Source organism: Siphateles boraxobius, unplaced genomic scaffold (genome assembly GCF_051911475.1).
Source record: "Siphateles boraxobius isolate OS27281-9 unplaced genomic scaffold, OSU_SipBor_1 6, whole genome shotgun sequence".
In the NCBI taxonomy this organism is placed as follows: Eukaryota; Metazoa; Chordata; class Actinopteri; order Cypriniformes; family Leuciscidae; genus Siphateles; species Siphateles boraxobius.
In genome coordinates, this window is record NW_027509186.1 from 30,207,532 (window position 1) to 30,235,017 (window position 27,486).

Sequence of the window (27,486 nt, forward strand, 5' to 3'; positions counted from 1 at the left end):
ACACTATGTCTATGTGTGTGTGTCTGTACATATGTGAGTCATAAAAAGGAAGACACAAAAACTGAAAGTGCTCTTCTGTTTTCTAATGAGTTGAGATCACCTGCAGTGTCACTTTCTGACTGAAGAGAGTTGACACTGATGACGCTGTAGACAGCAGGATTGTGAGGCATTCAAGATTGTGCTTTTATCCAAATCGACAAATGAAAGAAGCAATTAACCAAGGGAATTTTTTTTTTAAAGATAAACATGTCTCATGTCATTCAAACTGGCCATTCCTGTTTCAGTGGGTGATTTGTGACCAGAATAAGTTGCAGTTTCACCAGACTTGGTGGTGAAACTCTGGCTCTGTGAGACGAGAGAGAATTTCATGTGGCTGACGCCTGCTTTGCTTCCATCACTTGAGCTTCACCTGTCAAGACTGACACCGTTCCCTTAGGCAGTTTGTCTACCATTATGCATACTTCTTTTTCTATGGCTTATTCATCACTCTGTCATCTACAGGATTTAATTACAATGCATTTGTTTCTGGCTTCTATTTGTCAGAGACAAATAGGACGCAAGTATAAAAACAAAGTCATTAATGGCTGTTTTATTCTCAACATTCATCACTATAACTGTTATATTCCATTTTTTTCCTTTCAACCTGTAACTAAGACATTACGTCCTCATTAATTTTGTTGTTAGTTTGCATTCTGCTTAATTGGTTCTCAGATATTGGCCAACAGTCTGTATAAATTATTATCTTGTTTACATTATTTGTGTTTTTTTTCTCATATTTTCGGTACACAATGCAAAACTCAAACCCATTTGTGATAAACATGCATGCATACATGCAACTCAATCTATCTTTAAAATGCACTGCCAGAGATAGATGTTCTCCTGTGTGACTTAATGATCTTGAAAAGGAATTTGTAGATATTAATTAGTAGAATTAGTAGACCTTGAAATTAATTGGTAGATGCAATAGAAGCTCAACATAGAAACTACTAACGCCCAATAATTGTTTAGTGTTGATAGGCTTCTTATTTTGAAAAAAAAAATTGTACTTATATATTAAATACCAAATATATAAAATTTGATTTTCATAAATTATTCTCATGGATTCTTGCTCAGAAAGAGAAAAAAGCAGTGTGCTGTACTTCAGTGGAAGGGCTCTGACTCTGGATAATTAAGAAATAGGCAGAATCCTTTGGGAAACGCTGGAATGGACGTCTTTGCATCCGGTCTCTGACACTTGTTTTTTTTTCTTTCACACCGTTTCATCTCAGTGTACTGCTTTGCAGCAGAGCAGGGAAACATGACTCATTTGAACGTTTTTCTCTTCACAATATGAGTGCCTTTTATTGTGTGTGATTGTCTTTTGGACACATTATGTAGATCACAGATGGCATTTTCCCACTACATAAATAAACTGCAAATAGTGTATAATAGTTTTTTCCATGATCAAGAACCTTATGTTTTTCCAAGTTTGTTGAATAAACCATTGCTGTAATAAACTTTTGTTAAAGCGGCTTATTAGAGATTATGTACTATGAAATACAATGAAATTGATGATGAAAGACATGAAATTGTTATTGCACATTTAAATAGTTTCAGCTATCACAAATGCACAGAGAAAGGTTTAAGGCAGCAGTGTTTGCCAGGGATTCAGATAGTGACTGATCGCCTTGCTGTGGTTTTAATATGGGACCCCTGAATGATGGGAGTCAATGAAACTGGCTTTATGGGGTCATTAGTCTTCAGATGTGTCAGATCAAAATTTCAGTGCCTTGATATTTGAAGTCAACTTGAAATGTCATTTGCAGCACATTTCTGTAATGTGAAATTTATTTTAATGAGAAAAAAATGTAATGCAAGATGTAATTTTTTTATTCCATGGGAATCGATTGCATTTTTTCTTAGGAATAGCGTACACCATTGAACTGTGTACACTTTGAACGTTTATTAAGGAAGTAAATTATACGTTTTAAATGCATATTGACTTTAAACAAACGTCAAAAACTGACGTTTTGGATCAGTTCTCCTGTTTGCAGCAGACAATGTTTGGCCTCAGCTTCATTGAGCTCAGAAAAGAAAAAAAAAATCATTAAGTAAAGTTTTGTGTTTCTGGATCTGTTTTACTTCAGAATAATGAACTTCATCTGACTTAACTGAAATGCAAAAAAGTTTTTTATTAAATATTGAAGATTGTGTTTTAAGATTGAAGAAAATCCATTGGAATTCTGTGTGCATGGTTGAGTGGTGTAGAGTTTTCTAGTTAAGTGCACACAGACAGAACCCGTCACTCCATTCTAAGTGTGTCCTTGGGATCTCTAGCTCTCAGGTTAATTAGGCTAGTGCTGTTCACGTTGAAATGCAGTGCTCTGCCCTCTTGTTTTCCAAGGAAATAGTACAAATACACGACAAAAGCACGACAGATGAAGAGCTATGTGCTGGAATTACATACCAGAGTATTTTAGACCGTTGCCACAGCATTGCTATTTAGTTGCTAAGGTGTTCTGAGTGGTTTTAGCCCATTAGCTATGTTTCCATCCAAATTTTACATTTAGTTTAGGAGACCATAAGAGACCATAGAGTATAGGAGACCATAAGTCTGAGTGGACATCCATGACTTGCGGAGTCCCTCAAGGCTCAATTCTTGCGCCACTCCTATTCAACCTTTACATGCTCCCAATGAGCCAAATAATGAGAAAGAACCAAATCGCTTACCATAGCTATGCAGACGACACACAGCTCTACTTATCCCTATCGCCTAACGATTACAACCCCATTGACTCCCTTTGCCAATGCATTGATGAAGTAAACAATTGGATGTGCCAAAACTTTCTTCAGTTAAACAAAGACAAAACTGAAGTCATTGCGTTTGGAAACAAAGATGAAGTTCTCAAGGTGAACGCATACCTTCAGTCTAGGGGTCAAACAACCAAAAATCAAGTCAGGAATCTGGGTGTGTCTCTAGAGTCAGACCTTAGTTTCAGTAGTCATGTCAAAGCAGTAACTAAATCAGCATACTATCACCTGAAAAATATTGCAATAATTAGATGCTTAATTTCCAGTTAAGACTTAGAAAAACTTGTGCATGCTTTCATCACCAGTAGGGTGGATTATTGTAATGGACTCCTCACTGGCCTTCCCAAAAAGACCATAAGACAGTTGCAGCTCATACAGAACGCTGCTGCTAGGATTCTGAGCAGAACCAGAAAATATGAACACATCACACCAGTCCTCAGGTCTTTACACTGGCTGCCAGTTACATTTAGGATTGATTTTAAAGTATTATTGCTGGTATATAAATCATTTAATGGCCTAGGACCTCAATACATTGCAGATATCCTCACTGAATGTAAACCCAACAGATCACTCAGATCATTAGGATCACATCGGCTAGAAATACCAAGGGTTCACTCTAAGCATGGTGAATCTGCTTTTAGCTACTATGCTGGAACAGCTTCCAGAAGAGATCAGATGTGCTCCTACAGTAGTCACATTCAAATCCAGACTCAAAACACATCTGTTTAACTGTGCATTTACTGAATGAGCACTGTACCACTGTTCGTCCGTCTGTTTGCACTGTATTTTATTTTATGTTTTAATTACTCTGATTTCATTTGATTATTTCTGTATTTTATCTTTTATTCTAAACTGTTTTAATTATTCTGATTTCTTTTGATTATTTTAATTTCTTCTATGTAAAGCACTTTGAATTACCATTGTGTATGAAATGTGCTATATAAATAAACTTGCCTTGCCTTGCCTAGTTTATGCTGAATATTAACCAAAATATTAATGCAGAATATAAACCATTTTGAAGCTTTTCTGTCACATTTAAGAAAAATCGCCACTTCACTTGGAGCTAAATTGAATTATTTAGTCATGACTTTTATCCAGTATAACAAAATTCACATTTAAAATATGTGGATTGAAACCTGGCAAAACGTTCCTTTGATTAATTTGATGAGGTGACAAAAGTCTCTTTGACCTCGAACTATATCTAGGGACCAGAAGCGAACCATATCTAGGGACCAGAATAGCAATTTCAAAAGTCTTTGAAAGTGTAATGGATAATAAATAAATAATAATAATAAAAATTCACCCGTTTTATCATTTCCATACATAAATTGTAGGTTTGATTGCTTGTAAAAGTAATAGCCCTCCACAACAACCTGCACAGTTGATAATATTCGTGTCTTGTGTATTTTGTAAGCAAATTTTATATTTATTATATGATGTGGACAGGATATCATAGAAGTGGAAGCCTTCAAAATACCATGCTGCTTTTTTGGTTGTGTTAGGACAAAAATATTTAAATGAAAGAGTTGGCTTTAATTGATTTCCGCAAAATGCAATAATAATAGTGAGGCTTGCCTTATTGTGGAAATTCAGACAAAGCTCTGTGTCAGCACTTCTTTACTCTACACATACAGCTGGCTCTATGTTGGCATGCTACTGTTCTGGTCTAGCATGTGGCTGTCTGTTTTTACGGAGCCCTGCTCACCTCCTGCCTGATTCAGCCTCAGGTGTGGGATGGATGAAGATCTTTTGGCAGGTTTAAAATTGGTTGCCGCTCTAAATACCCTCGTCCGCTGCCACATCACTCCAATTATCCGTCCCACGTCCGTCCCCCTCGCTCTGGTTCATGCACACATACATGAGCACACATACATGAGCACACCTGTGAAGGCCAGATCCTCCCCAGCTTTCGCTGGCTTCCATCCCCCATCCTTCCCTCCCTTGCAAATCCACTGGTTAGCATTGATCAGGAACAATGCAGACTGCACTGACATCTGTACTTCGACAGGAACCAACCAACCATGCAAAGACATTCAGTCTATAGGGACAGAAATGGTTATTCTGAGCAATGTCAGACTGTGACAGTCGGACTATTTGATTGACAAGGTGCAATAACAGGAACGGGAGGCATGAGTGTCCATTATCACTCGCTGTGTTTTGTGTGGTCTTCCTCTTCCCCTTAGGACATCAGCGTGTGAGGTTCTGTGAGTAATGATGTGGGCCGGAGCACTCTGATCTCCAGAACCCAGGGCCAAACAGAGTCTGTTGCTTGGAGAAGCTCTCTTATTAAACTGTCTTGCTCCTTTTCTTTGTTCACCCAACTCTCTTGTCAATGATAATATTAAGCACCGTCAGCAAGATTACGTTGATGCAATAGCTAGAAATGGAACATCCCACTTTCAGCTCTGAATTATTCTTCAGTCATGGGATGTGCTGTACATCTTCATACCTTCAGTACATTAAATGTTTTGCTTGAAATGCATTACTTTTCAAAGGCGTATGCTTGGGCTGTCACCATCAGTCAATTGTGGCGAGTTTGATTAATTTGCATTGTTTACTTTGTCACTTATCTTGTCACTTTGTCACAAGAACTTGTATACCAACAGGGTAGAATTGATATTATTATTATTATTATTATTATTATTATTTAAAATTTTGTTTTATTTTGTAATACAAATACAAGTGATACAATACAAATTTAGTATTTTTAATATTGTATATTTTGTAATATATTTAATATTATTTAAATAAGTATTAATACATAATATATTGTTGCTGTTGTTATTGTTATTATTATTAAAACAGTTATAGATGTTTTAAATATTTCTCTGAGTAAACTTTAGTTACTTTACATTCAACATACATTTTGAATATTATACAATACTAATACATTCGTCACTAATTCTTCACTTTCATTTGTAATTTTAGAGGGATTTGTCAGTTAGCATGTTCTTATTAAATTATCTTAATGCATCTTTAGGGAAATATGCATTTAAAAAAGACGAAAGCTAAAAAAAATGAGAGTATTGTGTAATGTTACATTTCAGCCGTCTCTATTGCTGTAATTAAATCATATTTTCTATATGATCCACTCTTCTTTTTTTGCAGATAATGCAGCCATGGTCAACCACTAATTTTCTTTTGAATATTTCACCAGCAAATTCTCATGTTAATAATTTAAAAATAATTTAATTTCTTTAAACACATTCCTTATTTACTGATTTATTAGTGCATGCTATTCCAAAAGATAAAATTAGTCTTTGTAATATTTTTTTGACAGATGAAAATACTTTTTTTTTTTCCCTTCATTGATCATCTGGTTTTACTCAGAAATGCTCAGATTACGGAAGTGGGTTCCAAGTATCATTTGGTATTCTCAAACTTTAGGTTTAATTGAGCGGTAATAAGACAGCTTGTGTTTCCTCCTCTAGCAACAGCGAACGGTGTACAGACTGACCTTGGTGAAGGCCTGGAATGTGGATGAGCTGAAGGCCTACTCGGATCTCATCGCCCTTGGCCAGCCAGATTTCATCGAGGTCAAGGTATGCTTCTCACCCGCCTAATTCAGGCATCCACTTCTAATGAGGGTCTCTGAACCCTCTTTGGTTTAATAGGTAAATCTTTATTAAGCTATTGCTGGAATCCCAAGCGTTTCCTCCTAATCCTTTTTTTTTGCGCAGGAAAACAAGGTAATGACTAGGTTCATTAAATTCAGTTTCATTCTCTGTCCTAATGCATTCACTGAAAGCCAATGAATCAAGATTGGAATGATTTTGATCTCAGATACAGTAAGATTAACTGTTTTCATCTGAAGCTACTCAATGAAATGTTGTAACTGATGCCCTGTGCTACAGAAATTTTGTCTTGAATGGTAAATTATTAAAGGATATTAAACTTTAAAAATATCTTCTTGGAATTGCTATAACAAGTATCTTTCACAATTTTTGTGCATTCTGTTATGAAATTTGTTAGGTCATGTGTATTTACACCCAATTTAGATTGTTTCTTGGTAAAATAGGTGAACTATTAATTTAACTGGCATAAATGTAAATGATATGACCTTAGAATGAAAATGGTCATTTACTCACATTGTTTTTTCCAAACCCGTGTGAAGGAGAAATTTTGAAAAATGTGCTCATCTCTCTCATTTATATAATTACCACTGGCACTGAAGCTTTAAAGAAAACACCCAAAAGCATCACATCAGTGATCCATGAGTAGGTTATTTTGCAAGTGTTTTGAAATATGATAGCTTTGAACAAACTCAAATTTAACTCATATTTACTGATATTAAATTTGAGTGAGCTGTGAACTGCTTTAACCGCTACATCAATGAATTGAACTCAAGAAGCAGATTAGATGTGAGTTTGTAAACAAACAAACCATTTAGACTTTGAAGACTGGGTCTACATTGTGTTTTCCAAATTCGCCTATGAATCACTATGATTTACTATGCTTTATTATGATGAATCACTATGATTCACTGATGAATCACTATGGTGATTTCATTTCTGTATCGGAATAAACTAAGTGTAATGTAGTGTTGATTATTGATGTAATGTTGAATATTGATTTTTTGATACAGATCGACTCTGAATTATCTGAAATGCTTCCAATACTCACACACAAATCCGCCTACTTTCACTCACTAGTTTAATTTGCTCAGGATGAATATTGTTGGTGTTACACAGCTTGAACGCATGTGTAACGGTTTAATGGATCCGTGCATCAGGTCTTAAAGTGACAGCAGCCTAATATACCTACTGCCACATTACAAGATAATATTAAAAATATCAATACTGCAATTTTTAACCATGGTATCAATGTCAAAATGTTTGGCCAGTGAAAATGCTGAGTGCCTAGTAACTTTAGAAATCTACTAGCCACAGTGGCTGGTGAGTAAAAAAAAAAAAAATCAGTCTGTTCTTCACACACAGCTTCAGAAGACTTTAAAAATATTGCACATGTTGTATAAGACCACTATTATAAACATTGAATGGTGACTTAATCCTTACAAAATGACAAAAACACTAATTGTTATTTCAATAAAAAGAGTGACTAGCACATTTTTCAAAATCACTCCTCTGTTTTGTTCCAGAAAGTAAAATATCAGGTATGGAACAACATGAGGGTAAACCAATGATTACAGAATTTTTGGTAGGGCTGTGCAATTAATCAAAATCATAATCAAATCTCGATGGAAGCATGCATGATTTCTAAAGCTCTGAAAGCGTGATTTTTCCACCAGCCCCTTCAGGGTCCAGTCAGAATGCAGTGCTCCTAAATCAAGCTTGAGAACTATCGTACTGTCAAACCACTTTTGCTGCAAAACAAAGTATAGGGGCCCTTCCCACAAAGCTCGCTTTGAGGTTAAAAACACAAGACACAGCTCTACAGACATGTTTTTTAAAAGTTGAACTTGTTTTCACCTTGAGCGCCGGATAGTGCGCCATGTCATGTGTAAAATGCTGCAAGAGACATGTGAGCGCAAAGTCCGTCTAGCGAGTTAACACAGAAAAACAATGGCACATTCTGAACCAGGTAAACAAACATCGATCATACAGGCATTTGCGAACTGCACAACATGAAAAATTCCAAAAAAGCATGAAATAACCAATGCTGACACGTATAATTTATGCAAAAAATATGGTGCCCGCAAAAATCGTCAATACAGCCGGCTAAGCCAGAAATTGATTAAAATCAAAGGTGAAAGTTTTTTTCTTTCATTTATTAAAAGAGGAGTCGAAAGTCGTTACGTTCAGAATGCAGTTTAAATTTCATCCCATTTATCTAATGATCCATGAAGATCAAGGCTGAGTCAGTCCTCCATGAAATGGCAAGATTGTTGCTTTTTAAATAGTCAACTAGTGACTTTAATGGCTTTTTAATGAAATATTAGTTTTTAATCAGCAAATAAACCCCATTCTTCAACTTAATCAACTTGTCTTAAAGATTAATGCATTTGACTAAATTGATTAAATCTATCCTCATCTCAGCCAGTTTTTATTTGCCTCATTACACAGGTTAGCAAACTCCAGATGCATTAACGCTGTCATTGTTTAATTGTATTAATAACTGATTCACTCGTGACCTAAGAAGTTCTTGCCGTTCCTCCAGGTGGAAAAACAATCTTTTGCGTCTGTTAAATTACAGTTTTATTCATCCTCGTTTCTCCTCTTTTCCCTGTACAGCTGCAATTTGCATTAATTCTTTCAGGTATTTCTTCTCTCCTGCACTCTTATCTTCACATTAGCAGTTTTTTTTCTAATGGAGGGAAGTGGGGGGGCTGTTACATAAAGAACCACAGTATTGCCCATAATCTCATTACAAGTCAACAGCCAGTCGTGTGACCGGTGTGCACCTGCCCCATAGGGAGCCTGCATCAGTGCATTCACATTCAAAGCAGAGCCACTCCAAAGTAAAGCCAACTTCAACTATGACATGCTGTTACCTAGCAACAATAATCTCCCACTTTCATAGACCGCAGAAGGCAAGGATTTACGCCGCCTTCTATGGGATAAAATAAAGGCTATGAAAAAGTGTGAGGAAAATATTGCCGAGTTCACCCAAAGAGGGGGAGGCTGTCTGAATCTCTGAGCCTGCATTCACCTTTTAATCATTTGTCAGTTCTGGGTTAACGTCCTAATGTCAAATGAGACTTCTGATTACAGTTGTTGTTGTTTTTTACATTTGAGCTTCATTACTGTGGTGTAGTTTGATCCAAACCTGAACTGGTTATTCACATACTAGTTCTAAGATTGTAGAATATAAATGAGTGCCGCCAGTCATTTAAAGAGTTTTTGTTTTTAATATTTGATTTAATGTTGACATCCCAATGAAAGTGTATTTATTTATTTATTTATTATAATTTTTTATATAATTTATATATATATATAATTTTTAAAAAAAATTTTTTTACTGATTCCCAAAGGTAATTACATGAATCAACAATACGGATGCTGCTTTGGGGCCAATGAGAGCGTTTCAGGCGTTACATTTTTCCTTTTTTTAAGAACATGTATTTTTATGCTTTGCAACTTAAACTTCTGGTTAGAAAAATGTTTTTTTATTTTGTAAAATTATCTGACTGGCTGACAGTTAGCATCGTTAAGAATGGTTTGAAAATTAAGGACTAATTCATAATGTATTGCCATCGATTTCTATTTCAAATAAATGCTGTTCTTTTAGACTTTGTATTCATGACAAAATGTTGAAAAAAGTTATCATGGTTTCCTCAAATATTAAACTGCACAACTATTTTCAACATTGATAATAAGAAATGTTTCTTGAGCACAAATCAGCATATTAGAATTATTTCTGAAGGATCATGTGACAATGAAGGCTGCAGTAATGATGCTGAAAATTCAGCTTTGCATCACAGGAATAAATTACATTTGAAAATAGCAACATTGTTTAAAATTGTTGAAATATTTTACAATTAATTGCATATAAAATTAGATCTTATACAGTTTTACCTAAAATTATAAATGTATAATTACTCATTTAATTATTTTATTGTGTGGGGAGTCTGGTGACCAGTAAAAAAAGGCAAGTAGGTTGCAACTGGAAGCAAACAAAACCCCTTATTGTTAAGCTCTGGGTTAATAATGCTGTAAATGAATACATTCTAATGACTAATGAGAAGACTTGGAGATGCTTCCTGCTAGTCAGTCATTTTGTACGTTTACAAAGGTATATGGGATGCATTTAGCTGAGAGCATATTGTTGAAGCGTTTAAATCTGGCTAAAATTCCATTTAAAAAGTGGCGATTTTGTAGGAGTTGCATTCATAGTAGACATTTTATCCTTGGGAATCGAACCCAGAACCCTTGGCATTGCTAATTCCATGCTTTGTTTTGAGCTAACGGGTCTTGCTTTGTTTCTCGCCACACCTTTAAAAGTCATCCTTTTTAGTTATTTCACTTATTTTGCCCTTTAGTGGAGGAATTACGCTTTATTCATGCCAAGAGCTGGACAACAAGTTTCTCCTAGCGATTAGACATTGTTCATATGTAGCCAGACATCAAATTTCTTGACATCTCATTTACTTCTATAGGACACCATTGACCCAGTCATCAAACAACCAGCAGTGGCAACATTGTTTTATGTGAGTTTTTAATAGACGTGCAACCGTGTGGTGATGTATGCGGAGGTTAATTAAGTTTGGTGCTACCCGAGCAAGTTTGAAATGTTTGTGTGAGTTATGGAGGTGTTCAGCCCCCTCCAGCTGTTCGGCCCGAGTGCAGCTCCTCGCCCCTGCAGTAATTACAGTGCCCAACAGCTGCTCCTTACCTCTCACACTTCCCAACACCTTTAATGTGCTTATCTTTTTTTACTTTGTTAAATGCAGGATCTGCCAGACCTGCTGCACACTCCTGTCTGACAGTTTGAGTAAATATTTCACTAGATGTTTTTCTATGTTGTCTATTTTCTTGAGTTTTGTTAGATTAAAGTTATTACATTTTTTATTTACATTTGTTTGAAATAATACACATTAAATAGTGCACAGTAAAGCTAGAAACACGCGTCATTACTTAATTCTATTAATTCTAAACTGTTTATTTGTCTAAATTACAAATAAAACCCAAATCAGTTATTTTAAATGGTAAATGTGAATTTATGCATCACAACATTGTAATTAATGTTCAGTATGAAAAATGAATATTCATTTTGAGATTTGAAAAACAGTGTTATGAAATAACACAAGTGTTATTAAATGAACGCGTGAAATATGCTTACAAAAGTTTTCATGAACGAAAGAGAGAGATAGAGAGAGATACATACATAGAGAGATAGATGCATACAGAGAGAGATGGAGATACATTTACTGTGTATATACAGTAAAGGAGTAAGAAACAAGAGTAAGCTTGAGCTGGACGTTTCCACTTCATAAAGATGCAGATACGTGTTTGTAGATCTGCCCAATAAGAGGTCTCTAATCTAGGTCTGTATTAAAGGAGTTTTGAACTTGTTTTGAGGATGGTACAGTTGGCATTGCTCCAGGATCTTGCAGGCAAGAGTGCGTCTTAGAGAGCGTCATATTTGCTGAGAGTGATGAAAGGAAAGGGTGTGCAGAAAGCACTTACATGGACATGGTTTTGGCATGTTTTATGCAAATCCCTAATAAAATGTAATAATACAATTTGGATTTGTAGTGTAAGGACTCCAGGTGTGTAACGCAGAGTCTGTCCTGTTTCTTCCTCCAGCGCTGAGGAATCATTCTCTTTGGGCAGTTATTGATCAAACCATTATTCCTGCACCATTAGAGCATCTCAGATGTGTTAGTCCCGACACAAAGATGGACAGTTTGCACTGGGCTCCTAAATTATCTCAACCTTAATCATTCAAGAGGTTGGACATTTGAGGACACTAAAATGAGATCAAACTTTTGGACATTGCTGTTAGAGCATTATTTATCTACCACTAATCCCACATGCAGGTAAAGGATTTTCATAGCTTTATCAGTCCAACTTTATCAGTGTTGAACATTTGGTTGGCTTATTAGAGTCAGATTGTTAATCCATGACAGGAAATCTTGTAGCATTGTTAGTTGGTGTAGACGGGCCGGAGAAACGCCCTCACTTTCCTCGCCCCATTGATTTATCAAGGCGTCTTTGTTGGTAATAATTATTTTCTATGGCTACAGAGCTGCCAGATAAGAGCTGCGCTCATTAAATCTGTACCAGACCCTAAAATCAGTTTTGGACATCAGCCACGGCCCAGAAGGCTGGGATGAGGAAAGCAAGAAACCTGTCCTTTCATTTCCACTGTCCTCAGAGAGGAATGAAATGCACTGGGATGCTAATAAAGTCATAATGCATTGTAATACTTATCTGCTCATATGTATACCTGTAAAGACTATAATGCATTTATACACAATATGCATGAAAAACAAGCAGTCTAATTTGGTATACTGCATTATACTTTTTAAATGTGTGACCATGACTATATAATATATATATATATCAAAACAATATAATCATTTTATTTTTATAATTTAAGTTATTTTCAAAGTGCAGAGATAAACTAATTAAAATGCAGTTCTGAATATTAATTATTTGACAATTGCACAAATAATCTGTATCAGTTATGAAAAAAACAGTATTGTACATAATCTCTCATTATGAATATCTTCATAATTATACTTAATACGTAATTATAAGCCATTAGCTTTAGGTAAAAAAAAAGCTGTGGGAAATTCTGAATGAATCATTCGCTTACATAATGCCTCTTATGATTAATGTTTAATGGATTATTGCACTCAGTATTCACATTATTTAGAATGAATATGCTTTTAATCTCCATTATTTTGTCTTGTGGTGTGTTCATTTCTGAACCATTTAAGTCATTGATACATTGTTTACAGTTACTCTGTATCTGATATCTCTTTCATATGACGTCTCTTTTTCGATTCTTTCAACGCCTTGGAGATGTTCATCTATCGATTGTCCAGCGTAATAGAGTGCTTACAGCTTCAAGTGATGAAGACTGAAATAAGATAAAGCCTCACAGAATGGGTTTTCACTCGATCACAGAATAAGTAATGTCTTTTCAAAAGCACAGCTACCTACACACAAGCGGACCCATGAACTGATGGTGGCCGTGCTATAAATGAGTTCGTTTTCATCCAGCAGTGTCCACTACTTTCCATGATGTGTGAAGATTCAAATAGAATACGTGACCTGACTGGACACCAGTTTGTTTCAGTATCCAATCAGACACCAGAGTTCATGATGACAGAAATTGTATTATTAATTTAAACTGAATTTTCATTCCCAGCATGTGGTACATGCAGCCCTCATAGCCTGTTTGTCCTGATCACAGCAACATCTATGAGGTGTGACGTAAATGCTGTCCTGTCGTGTGTGTGTGTGTGTGTGTGTGTGTGTGTAGGTGTTGAATGAGATGATCTGGTCGTCACAATCATCCTTAGAAAAACCAAATCAGCCTCCACGCGCCGCTGTGTCCTTGGTCTGTGTGCGCGCTGATATGATTCAGAGGGTTTCTGTGTCCCTTTTTTTGAAAAAGGAAGGCAGAGTTAAATCTAAAAAGAGTCAGGCCGATATTAGCTGTATTTTACAATGGCTGAGTGGTCTTATGTTCAACCCAAAGTAGAGAACCTAAAACCCATTTAACTATGGTACAATTACTGTAGAGTGTGACCTTGAACATCTTCCTGCTTTTCTTAAACATCTGCATTACCAATACAATAAAAAAGATGGAATATTTTCATGTTATGGCTGCTAACTGATAAATGGCTTATATTTAAATATTTTGTCTAAATAAAATACATTGAAAATAAAACGCTGAAATAAGTTTTTAAAAGATGGACAATACTTTTAGGTATAATATTGGTTACAGGCCAATATTAGATATTTTTAGATAATTCATTTAATTAAATATTAGATTTTTTTTCTTATTATTGAAATGTACATAAAAAAATAATTTAATTATCAGTAGCCAATATTATACTAATATTAATCTTTAAAGATACCAATGGGCGTTGAGGTTGCTAGATGTGTTTTTATATTTTACAACAGAAGAAAATGGATTATCTAATAAGAAGTAAATTTGTTTTATTTTTATAGATTGTTCGATTTTTTCATGCAATGTTTGTAACTTTTGCATGGCATTTATTTAATACCTTCATCCCTCTTGTCTTTTTGCCCTTCATCCAGGGAGTGACTTACTGTGGCGAGAGCTCAGCCAGTAGCCTGACAATGGCCAACGTACCCTGGCACGAGGAGGTCATCTACTTCGTGCAGCAGCTGGCCAACCTGCTACCAAATTATGAAATTGCCTGCGAACACGAGCACTCCAATTGTCTGCTACTTGCACACCACAAGGTAACCCTGCACAGACACGCTTGGCGCAAAGATGCTGTTCTGTTCCTGAACTGTTTCACAGAAACCGTGCTCGTACTGTAATTTCTCTCTCCGACCACTTAAAGGTGTTAAAAATAATGATGCTACTGCCATTTCTGTAAATGTCATTGAAAAGAAAGTGTTGATATGGACACTTGCATTAAACGGCCATTCAGGAAAAGGGTTAAAGCTGCCTTTCCTGTGTTTTTATGCTGTATCCTGACACAGCGCTAGTCAGACTTGCAGCCGCTCTTGTTTTACATTTGTTTCTTGTGACAGCTTCTCTAATGGTTTGCGTGGGCAGTGAGCTCTTACCAGCGCTCTTCTCTCACAAACAAAAAACATATTTATGTGCAAGTGTTTTATGGTGCTTCAATATCCTTTTATGATTTGCTATTTGTATTCTGAAATCAAATACCATACATTTCTGCATATGATTATATGTTGAATATTTCTGTGTTCTCACTCACAGTGAACCACAAAAAACGTCTTATAACTGTCACGATCCCGTATACGGGATATCTAACTTTACTTCGCTATATTACTATTAAATCCTAATCTAATTATGACAAACTATATATCGTTGGAAAGGTCTAAGACTCCTAAATAGATATTTTAGCGCTGTTTTTTTCTTACAAATTATGTTTGAACAGTAATATATGAATTTATGTATATGAATTATGCTGAATTTACGCCTCAAAAAATCGACGTCATTACAGGAGTTTCGGATCTTTGTCACAAAAAGTCGACGCACACACTTTTAATAATTGAAACTTTGCTTTTTAATGCTAAAAGTTCATAATAAAACATAATCTAGTATTTGTCAATAAAAAAAGATAAAATTATGTTTTAAAAAGTAAAGTAAGAAGTCCTCTAAAAAGTATAATATATATTATATATATATATATATAAATATTTTTTTTATTATTATTATATCACATATTTTAGTAGTTATCATAAATTAGGTATCATTTGAAAGCTTACGAACTCAGAATTCATCTTGTGAAAACCATTTTGAAATTGGATGTTGCGTTACCATAGAAACGGTATTTTTTTATTGTGCCCCTCCCTTTTTGGGCATCATCATTCTAATTTATTATCAAAACCTTTTCTAATATTGACAAAACACATATTGTCAGAAAGGTCTGAGTCTCAAGGTTCCATATTTAGTGACAGAAGTGATATTTGGATAGAAATTTATGAATTTGTTACAGCAGATTGCATACAATTAAATTCAATGGAATGCAATGGCACCCGGTGGCTATTTTTGGTACTACGCCTAAACAAAATCTCATGGGAACTTCAATTTTTGTGATATCAACTTGAAATTTGGAACACAACTAGGTTAGATATATAGCTTTCATTTTATATTAATTTTATAGTAAAAAATATTTTGTAAAATATTTATTTTATATAAAAAAATATATTAATAAAGTATATTTGATTTACTGTAAATTATAACTTCCATAACTTTTTCATACTTTAATTTATTGAAGTGCTTTCACTTCAGTAATAATCTGCTGATTGTTTTCTTTAAAACAAGACCAAACTTAGGTCTGTATTCCAAAGCATTCTTGAATTACAACTATTTAAGTTTGTATAGTGCATTTTAATGTCAATTATCAAAAGGGGGGGTGACAGCTAAGGGGTTAAACCAGTCTTTTCAGATCCTCCCAGCCTGGTCAGGCTTTGTTTACTGTTTTTTGGGGATTTTGGGCTCTTGTGAGTTGGCCACGCTGTAAAAAACAGCTGGTCAACTGAAGACCTGATTAGCCTGACTGGGAGACCAGCTTATAACCAGCTAAGACAGGCAAACCGTCTAAGTTTGGTTTAAAAGGATAGTTCACCCAAAAATTATAATTTTGTCATAATTTACTCACCCTCATGTTGTCCCTAACCTGTATGACTTTTTTGTTCTCCTATGGAAGAAGATATTTTTGAAGAATGTTTCAGCTGCTTTTGTTCAAATTATGGAAGTCAATGGGTTCCAAATCCTTAACTCTACAAATGACTATAGAAAGGAAATTATAGAATGTAAAGCAGGGTTAAACAAGGATTTAATCCATACAACTTGACTTCTGAAGCAACACTATCACTTTGGATAATGAACAGATCGAAATTCAAGCCTTTATTTACTTTATTCACAAACATCAACACGCATAAACAAGTAAAGTTTACAGACCAATTTACAGACCATGTAGAATAGGAAACTCAAGACTTGCACACATATTTATCAAGAGAAAACTCTCTCGTATGTAGTACATCATGTCAGAGCTCATTGTCTGTCAAACATTTTATCGGACTAATATTTCTAAAAATAATGTTCAAAATATCTTTTTGTGTTAAATAAATGACAGGATTTTTGGATGAACTATCCATATTAAAATGTTTTATTCTTTTTTTGTTTTTTAATTTGGATCTTTTGCTCCTTATTTTACCCAGTTAACTCCATTTTGTGCTTTGAAACACCCAACATTTATGGAACAATTCTAATTGGTTGCATTATTATTATTTTTTTGGACAACCAGAATTTTTTTCCTTAAAGTAACGGGTGCCTAATACTGCAACAGACTTCTCTTGTGTTTCCATTTCCATTCTATTTACCTCCTTTTGTTGAACATGTTTCTTATTTATTATCTATTATCTTCTAAATATCCCATTAGTTAATTCTGCTTCCCTTCTCTCCCCAGGCATGGTGAGCTCTCTTATGTGTAAGGGACTATAATTACACCTCTTTACACCCTTAATGTGTTCACCAGTTTACATCTGTTAAAACCCCTCAATTCAATTCCTGTCAATTCATGATGCAGAGGCACAACCATGACAGCTACTTAATAAATGAGTACTGCAGTAGCGGAGAGCCATAGTTGGTGTGAGTCCCCAGAGCAACCTCCTCGCAAGCCCACACAGGCTTGAGAAGGTTTTCAGTCCTCCACTGCCTCATCATCAGCTGTTTGGAAACAAGGCGATGAGGTTTGTTGGTGGGCAGCCGAGGAGGCTGGATGCAAGACTTATGATAGAGTGTCAATACAGTGATAACGGCATCACAAGACTAATAAGGGACTTTCTTATCATAGGCTTGTTGTTTGTGGGATGAAGATTAAGGTCATACGGGACAGCACTTCAGCCTCCTTGCGGCTTTATGAGCCAATTATACTATGTGTAGAACGTGCACAATGTCGCTCTTGGTTCATGATTCGCTGGGGAAGATGCTCCAGTTACAAATGTGTTCATCTTACTTAATGTAAGGGTTTAATGTGAAAACTTTAAAAGCAAACCCCCATTGTATCCAAATTCGTATCACTTTGTTTCCATCTTCAACTATCACACTGTCCTGTTTCTGAAATTCAAATGACACCGTGATAAAGCCAGTCTCCAGCACTGAGTTGCTTTGCCTTCCTCTGCAAGGTTTTTAGCCCTGCCTTAGCCACTGCAAAAAGAGCTCTTCAACATGCATGTGACAGACATCTGAATGAAAAGGCATTGAATCGGATGTGAACATTTTTCCTACTCGTGTCACCGCAGACCGCACAGGGACTCTCTCTTGCCCTCCGTTCGGCTCGACCGTGACTCACAAGGGTGCTAAAAAGGACCATTGTTCCTGTAATAAGAAGCATTTTGTCACATTAGACCTTGGAAGGCCGCCGACAGTAATTCATTGCATTGACATTGTTTAGCTGCCGCATTAGTTTTTTTTCTTATTTCAGGGTTGCAAACATTCGCCCTTTATCCGCGTTGTTCTAGACGAGGTAAGACCCTCTGAATGAATTTACAGCTCTTCCCAGTGTGGAGGTGACAGCTTATATTCTCATAAAGTTAGTGCACTGTGTTCTCATAAAGCCCTCCTTCTCTCACCTTGTTCTGAACTAATTCCCTTGAGCTCAACTTTCTATAGGAAGGAAATCAATGCTGGGTTAAACAAGGATGTAAATCCATCAAGAGTTTTACAAGTAGAAGAAGCTTGATTTTCTTAATTGTGGATGGCCCATGCAAAACACACTAACACAATACACAGATGCTGCTGCTTTAAGTCATTTCTAGGGTGGTTTTGGGTGATTTCTGTGTGATTACTTTATGGCCCAGGTCAAAAGAGTTGTGTGATATTTAGGTCAGTAGATATGGTTTGTGTCCCTCTTTCATTTTAAGTTTTTGCCCTTTTTATCTTTCTGATTGCTTAAAGTAATAGCACATCTCTCCTCAGCAAGCAGAATGCTTTAGTTATCATTCATGTCTATAACACAAGCTCTGCAGGGCAAGTTTAATACTTACTTCATTACTTACGGCCTGGTTTCACAGACAGGGCTTAGATTAAGCCAGGATTAAGCCTTTGTCTTAAATGTCCTTAAATGATAAATGCCCTAATTGAACATTGTCTTGAGACAAAACAGTAGCACTGACATATTTTAAGATATGTCACTGTCAGTGCAAGTTGCTTTCAGTTAAAAAGGCTAAAACATGTATTTTAGTCTGGGACTGGATTTAAGCCTTGTCTGTGAAACTGGGGGATGGTGTACTTTCAGCCCTGAGTTTGGGCAATAGTAATAGAGAAGCTTGCCTTAGCAAGCACCACTAAAAAGAGATGTAGCCTTGAAGCATATTGCATTTTTCAAAAGCCTTAGCTGGCCTTATGAATATTCATCAATTCATAAACAAGATTACCCATTTAAACTTTAGAATCCCAGTAGTCTCACAGTAACTACATCGGACTGCAGAAACCCCTTAGCACACCTTACAGAACAGACCATCAACAATTTTTTGGGATGTTTATAGTGTTTAGGGAGTGAAAGAGGGTGCTGCACTCGGTGTTGGGTGATGTGGCATCCCAAAGCCACATTTGCATTATGGTTCATATGCTTAGTGCTCCCTGTTAGCTACGCAGAAGTAATTTTACAAATGAATGGAACTTAAAGTGCACTCTCTCTATGGCGTGGCCATCTGTTGGTGTGGCAGATGTGGGTAATCTTGCTCTAGGAATATAAAAGGTCTTCCACTTTCACACTCTCTTACACTCACCTAAAGGATTATTAGGAACACCTGTTCAATTTCTCATTAATGCAATTATCTAATCAACCAATCACATGGCAGTTGCTTCAATGCATTTAGGGGTGTCGTCCTGGTCAAGACAATCTCCTGAACTCCAAACTGAACGTCAGAATGGGAAACAAAGGTGATTTAAGCAATTTTGAGCGTGGCATGGTTGTTGGTACCAGACGGGCTGGTTTGAGTATTTCACAATCTGGTCAGTTACTGGGATTTTCACGCACAACCATTTCTAGGGTTTACAAAGAATGGTGTGAAAAGGGAAAAACATCCAGTATGCGGCAGTCCTGTGGGCGAAAATGGCTTGTTGATGCTAGAGGTCAGAAGAGAATGGGCCGACTGATTCAAGCTGATAGAAGAGCAACTTTGACTGAAATAACCACTCGTTACAACCCAGGTATGCAGCAAAGCATTCGTGAAGCCACAACAGGCACAACCTTGAGGCGGATGGGCTACAACAGCAGAAGACCCCACCGGGTACCACTCATCTCCACTACAAATAGGAAAAAGAGGCTACAATTTGCAAGAGCTCACCAAAATTGGACCGTTGAAGACTGGAAGAATGTTGCCTGGTCTGATGAGTCTTGATTTCTGTTGAGATATTCAGATGGTAGAGTCAGAATTTGGCGTAAACAGAATGAGAACATGGATCCATCATGCCTTGTTACCACTGTGCAGGCTGGTGGTGGTGGTGTAATGGTGTGGGGGATGTTTTCTTGGCACTTTAGGCCCCTTAGTGCCAATTGGGCATCGTTTAAATGCCACGGCCTACCTGAGCATTGTTTCTGACCATGTCCATCCCTTTATGGCCACCATGTGCCCATCCTCTGATGGCTACTTCCAGCAGGATAATGCACCATGTAACAAAGCTCGAATCATTTCAAATTGGTTTCTTGAACATGACAATGAGTTCACTGTACTAAAATGGCCCCCACAGTCACCAGATCTCAACCCAATAGAGCATCTTTGGGATGTGTTGGAACGGGAGCTTCGTGCCCTGGATGTGCATCCCACAAATCTCCATCAACTGCAAGATGCTATCCTATCAATATGGGCCAACATTTCTAAAGAATACTTTCAGCACCTTGTTGAATCAATGTCACGTAGAATTAAGGCACTTCTGAAGGCGAAAGGGGGCTAAACACAGTATTAGTATGGTGTTCCTAATAATCCTTTAGGCGAGTTTATATGGCATCTAAAGTTCAGTATCCTTGCCTATCTTCATCTTGGACTATGTTGAGGTAGATGCTTTGAAACTATAGCTTGCTGAGCCATAATTTATAGTTCACTGCCCTTTGGGATATGTATCTGACACAAACACTATGATGATATTGATTAGGGTTATAGCATATTATTAATTCCTATATTAATTATATCGGTTAATAGCTGTTGTTTATCATATTGGTCAACTGGACATCCCAACTCTATTTGGGAGAGAAAAGAGTGATTTTGATTCTGCTCAGTCATCTCGCTAAGTATAAACAACCTAGTAGAAATTTTATTTTTAGTTTATCCCAACAGTAGTCCCCTAATGTGAGTAATATATGAGAATGCTGAGCCAAACCACGATTGTAAGACTGACAATGAGGGGAAGACATCTAAAAAGTGGTTGGGGATGTATCCGTGGCCTTTTCGGAGAGACGAGTTGTGTCCCATGTGAGTCTTCATCTTCTGACTACTGAGTATCTGTGAAGGAGGCTGTGGAGGGATTCACCTCAGCAAATTACTATGTAATGAAAACATACAGCTTAGGAAGAAGGTTCCCCAGAGGATGCAAACTGCTTAAGGCTTTACAGACGGACTAGACTGAGATAGCATTTGAGGCTGCCTCTAGAAAGCTTCAGGTAAGCAACTAAACGGAGATAATATGAGACAAGGACAATAATCCCAAGCTTGGCATTGCGTTAAGAGGACGTGGTGGCCTTCAAATTTTCAGTAGGGGAAAGGTATGTTTGCTTCGCAGTTGTGGTGCACTTGACCAGGGGTCTATACCATGAAGCCGGTTTAGGTGGCTAGCCAGGTATGTTTCAGTTTAGTTTGTGTAGACCCTGGCTTTTAGGCACCATGAAAGTGGTTTGGCATTTAGCAGTGTTCATCGCCATAGTAACTCACGCCCCATGGCTAACCTGGTTCAGGGCAGGTTATGTTCCAGGTAAGAGGTAATCGAACTTTGACCAATCAGCTGTGAGCAAAGTGACACGTCTGATGCGATAGTCACTCCACCTGTTTCTACTCCAAAATAAAGGTCACTACATAGCAAATGATTTTTAAAGACAAAATTGTCTGGCTTTTAGTAATGCTTATTTAGAATATTACATTTGTATGATTTAGATATTATTTATGTAATTATTATACCCTTAATCGATCTCACACGTACAATTTTAGTTCATCAATTATTTTTACGCAGAGTTTAAATGAATAAATATATAAAGGTAATATAAATACGCTTTAGAATCAATAGATGAAGCTATAAAATGACTAAGTGAGAGCTTAAATGTTCAATTCTCTCTATACCTTTACCTATACCTACCTAAACTAACTTCACAACTTTTACTTGCACTGATATACAGTAGCGAGAATTTTTTTTGTTGTTGTTGTCCTCTTTCATAGACAGCTATTTTCTTCTTGCTGTGTAAATTTGTTTAAATTGTTAATATTTTTAATACTTTTATTTAATAAGTGAATTGCGCTGCTTCTCTGGCGAGAAATTAATTTCAATGAGTTTTGAATGAGTGGCATGTGATTGGCTGTTCGGTATTGATGTCACACCTACTGTAAACTCCTAAACTCAGGATCAAAGCCTGAGTTGACAGAGAAAGTTGATCAGCATCATGGTACCAACAAAGCCTGGTTGGATTGGTTTGGTTTTTGTCAACTCAAGACTAATCCTGCAACCCTGAGTTTGTTCAACTACCATCATGGTACAGGCCCCAGGTTGTCTTTGAAGTAGCGGATAGCTTTCAGCAACTTGGACAACGGTTGTCATCAAGAGACCCTGCTCTGGTCTGATACACTCTTGACAGCTTTGTTAGCTGCTGGACATCTTCCATTTCTGCAGTCGAAAGGACAGTTTCTCTCCTTGGATACGTGCAATGAGGCAAGCAGAAAATACTTTGCAACAGCCAAGTCTGCTTATTCCATGTCCTTTTCTTGTTCTACTGCTCTGGTTCTTCAAGTCTCGACTAGATGGCATGTTTCCCTTCAAAGAGTTCTATTCACTTTTAAGACTTGTCTTTCTCTCATAAAGGCTTTTACCTTGACCCTAGTCAGTACTAAACCAATCAGCAACCTCAACAATGTCCTCAAAGCAAAATATACTACACCTAAATCAATTTTGTGGCAATGAGGAGGTCTTAGAAAGAAAGGGCATGTCGAGAGATGGAAGGAACAGGAGTTTGGGGCCTATAGCTGATTGCATCACCATGCTGAGCATGGATCACAGTACAGCATCTCATTAGTACAGTGTGAAATGTAATCAGTGCAGCTCCCCACTAGGACTCTGTATGTCTGTGTGTTGAAGAATGGTTTAGAGGCACTGATTAAATGTATAGGGTGGGAAAACAAGCAGAACTAGGCTGTGCCTACACCCTCAAAGCTTGTCCAACCAAAGTCGAGATTGGTCGAGATTGATTGAAACAAGCTTTTTGCAAAAGGACTGGCCAAAGACCACATATCCGGCATTTTAACTCTATGAAACTGAATTCGACTTTTAATCCATCAGACCGCACCCCAAATGACACTGTCTTGATGAGGACAATTATGCAGCATTGTCCTGAAGATTGTAGGGTGTCCCATTTGATATCTTGCGATTCTGAAGGGTGCTGAAGAGTGCCTGCACTCATAATGTACTGAAGTGTACAGCGTTTTAGTGTGGACTGAGTGTGGGCTACAAAACTTTTGAATGAAAGACCACCAGTTCTGTGTTCTCTGAAAGCAACTTCCTTTGTCCTCTTCCTCTGATTCGCTTGTCTTTATGTTCAGTAACAGAGCTTTGTTTTCAGTGTATAAGTTTGGATTAGTCAAAGTGAACGCCTGTCAGGCAGGGAGACTCACTCCAATCTTCAGCTGTGTGTCTGTTTGTGTGTTATTCATAACAGTACTCTGACCTGCTGTCTGTCTTACCTCTTTTCTTTCCTGTGTCTGCAGTTCAAAGTCGATGGGGAGTGGTGGACGTGGATTGACTATGAGCGCTTCCAGGAGCTCATTCAAGAATACGATGAGAGCGGAGGCACCAAGAGCTTCTCTGCAATGGACTATATGGCCAAGACCCCCAGCTGGGCCATATTTGGGGCCCGAGAGAGGGGATTTGATCCTTTGGACACACGCTTCCAGAGAAAGAATAAGACCAAAGATATCTCAGGGTGTTGATATTACTCTTGCCTTCCTACTACAAGTCTGTAGAAGAATGTGCATTTTAAATGATTAACAACTGATTAACTGCCCTCAAGATTAAGACTTTTGTCTTTTATTATTTTAGCCAAGGCTCAGTTTGTGTTCCAAGACTTGCCTTAGGGATGTAATTCTGGTGAGCATAAAGTACAGATTTGCTATCCTGCTGTCCATATACTTGATAACTCTTTTTCATGCTGTTTTAACAAATGTTAGCTTTTGTTTTTAGTTGTGGTCACGGTAATAAAGAATTTCATTCCCGAGTCCTGTTCAGCTCTGGATCTAATAACTTTAGTAAGAATACAGAACGAAGGACAAAACAGAAGCAGCAAAGACTTGAATTTAAGGCTTCATTTACTCATACCACCTTAGGGCCTAAATTTAGAGAGCACAGGAGGAAAGAACTGCAAAAGAAAAATCACTATAGTTACCTACGTTAATAACATGTCACCTCAAACTGTGATTTGTGCATTCTTTTAGACATTTAGCGGGCAGTTGAGTCAGATGGGACTTTGAATGGATTGGTTCTTACAGGTCAGCTGATGATGCAGCTAGCTGAAAGCTGTTTGGAATCAGAACTGCCCCATAAATATCTCTGTAACGACCAAGTCATTGAAATGTGAAATTGCAGCTCTTACTTCTGCATTGTCTCTTGCTGTCCTCTACGTTTTGTCTTGGATAATTTTACACAAATTTGACAAATTGCAATCAAGTCAAATGTCACTAGAGATTATTTTGTATTGTATCATTATTTGCCGCCTTTGTCTTGAGAAATGTTGCAATGCAGTTTTGAGCAGTGCTGCCAGGTTTCACTAGAGCAGAGGTCTTCAATCCTGCTCCTGGAGGGCCACTGTCCTGCAGAGTTTAGTTCCAACCCTAATCAAACACACCTGAATCTGCTCATCAAGCTCTTCAGGAGTGCTTGAAAATACAAAGGCAGCTGTGCTGAAGCAGGTTGGAACTAAACTCTGCAGGACACTGCACTAGAGAAATATGCAACCGAAAAAAAAACAGAAAATAAGCGACCAGTTCTGGAAAATCAGATATGATGTCAAAATATTATTTTGTAGAAAAAAAAAAAATGTTTAAGTAACTTATGTTCTGTAACTTAGTCTTAAAACAGGCAACTGGCATGAATAACAGCACCATTTCATGTGAAAAGGTAGAGCACTCATGCAAACAGATTAGCAGACAGAGCAACATCACACACTAAATAATGATAAAGTGATATATTTTGTTCTATGAATGCCAACCACTAACAAGCCCAAATATGCAACTGTATTCTGGAAGTAAGCCCCAAAGAAATGCAACCTGCAACTGCCCAAATCAATAAGTTACTTCTTGAAAAAACAGGCCATAGTCACATATAAAAAAGCGAACTTGGCTACTCTGGTTGTGAGCCTGCTGTTCGTGCTTTATAGGGTTTCATTCATATATTAAATTTACCCAAAAGGTATCTACAAACCACATTCGTTATTCCATTTCATGCACATACAGATGCTTGCAAATCAATTTGAGTTTTGTTGTAGCTGCTTTCTTGGTGTCTTATTAAAATGTCTTTATGAAATGTATTTGTTGTTCTACAGGAGTTTGAATGGTATTGTAAGATAAGGGAATGTGCTTGATGCTGAGTAAACTAGGTCACAGCCATTTCCTGAGCTCTGCAACTGAATGAAGCTAAAATCTTTCGACTTGTGTGAAGAAAAAGGGGCATAATATTAAGACCAGACACAGAAGTCCCTGCTTTATGTCCCTCTGTTCAAAGTAATTCTGCTTTCGTCCAGTCATTGGGTTGTTCCTACTTTATAGCTTTCATTTATGAAATATAAATGTGTCCATTGCTCGAAACTCTGACAGAGTGTATATTAAGGAACGAAATGGCAATGCTATTGTTTGCTTTGTCAAAAACACAAATATGGCTGAAAGTTCATTGGATTTATTGGAATGTTTAAACTACATTTTGATCCCAGCCTTTAAAGTGCCTTGTCTCCTAGTTGTTTAAACATAACAGAAACAGAGAGTGTAATGGTCTGTGATGAGTGAGAGAAAAGCTATTTCACACCTCTGTGAAATAGGTGCTCCGCTGATCTAGGCTAATGTGACAGTGTCTTCCTCATGCATTTCAGTCACTTTAGCAAGCCGAAGGGAATTCACCACCCAAATACCCCTTTTTTTTTGGGGTCCACAAGGGAATTTTATTCTGAATTGAATTGGGTTATTTCTGGGAAGTTGTCTGTTGACCCTTGCAGCAGTATAATTGTTTGATTTGGATGCTTTCACATGTGATAGACTGTTAGTAATGATGTGGAAATGTGTACCTTTTTACAACAACGTCCAGTTTATCAGTTATGAGGCGTATCTTTGATTAAAGGCATACTACTCTTTAGGCCCCGTCTGCATTATATTTTGCATATTCGTGAGTGTGTGAGTGTGTGTGTGTGTGAGTGTGTGAGTGAGTGAGTGAGTGAGTGAGTGAGTGAGTGAGTGAGTGAGTGAGTGAGTGAGTGAGTGAGTGAGTGAGTGAGTGAGTGAGTGAGTGAGTGAGTGAGTGAGTGAGTGAGTGAGTGAGTGAGTGAGTGAGTGAGTGAGTGGGAGGGAGGGAGGGAGGGAGGAATTTGGAATTTTCAAAGTACATGTTTTTTTTTATGTTCCTAAACAAGTTTTTTATTTCGCAAGCTCCGTTACTAATGGATTTCCCCATCACAAGTTCTCTCTGCTATGGCATCCTAAACCTCAGTCCCTCAATTGGTTTTACAGACGGTGGGAAAAGAGACAAGCTATACTGGAACAGCATGAGGCTCCAGTCTCAATACCTCTGTTTTTAGCCTCAAGTCAAACTGTCCTCTAAATGTTTTAAAGGGATCTAAAATCCTGTGCTTAGTGGGGAAAAACATATGACAGTAGGCTAATTCTGACTAGCAAGAGCAAAAGAAATTGCCCTAAGCTTGACATTGTGTTTTGATGTGTTGTCATAAAAAGATGGACTGACAACTCAATTGAGAGCTCAAGGGCACATAGAAGATCTGAAACACTACTTTAATGTTTTTGTGGCTTTCCAAAAAATTAAATATATACAGTTATATATTTCATCATACTTTGGCTGGGGACTGGGCGACTAGATTTTAAGTTTAAAAATGTTTCAAAGGATCTGTGACAACTTTGATTGTGTCTCACAGATGTTCCCACTAAGTCATGCAGCGCAAGCCATTCACAATCTGGACCTTTTGGTACCAAAAGTAGTACTTTAGTCAGACATTTTAAAGATAAAAGGGTGATGAGTGATGTTATTTGGTCATTTTTGTGCATTCACGCGTTTGACGCGAATTTGGGTCTGACGCCCGAGTTGAAAAATCTGAACTTTGACGTCTGTTCGCGCCGCGTTCACCAATCAGGACTCAGGAGC

At 37.2% G+C, this 27,486-nt stretch overlaps 1 protein-coding gene across 2 annotated transcripts in view; it reads left to right on the top strand.

Moving 5' to 3' along the window:
- tyw1 (tRNA-yW synthesizing protein 1 homolog (S. cerevisiae)) overlaps positions 1-26,469 on the top strand; it is a 66,959-nt gene extending 40,490 nt beyond the window's left edge. Inside the window, exons 14-17 of one of the 2 annotated variants that reach the window (XR_013195976.1) lie at positions 6,222-6,332; positions 14,469-14,636; positions 23,841-24,929; positions 25,058-26,469. Coding sequence is in view for 1 of the 2 variants with exons in the window: in XM_077208838.1 (XP_077064953.1) it covers positions 6,222-6,332; positions 14,469-14,636; positions 23,841-24,062 (501 nt within the window). In the remaining variant the exon portion in view is untranslated. Of the gene's footprint in view, positions 1-6,221; positions 6,333-14,468; positions 14,637-23,840 lie in introns of both variants that reach the window. The other variant, XM_077208838.1, reaches the window with a different exon arrangement.
- Positions 26,470-27,486: the final 1,017 nt, after the last annotated feature.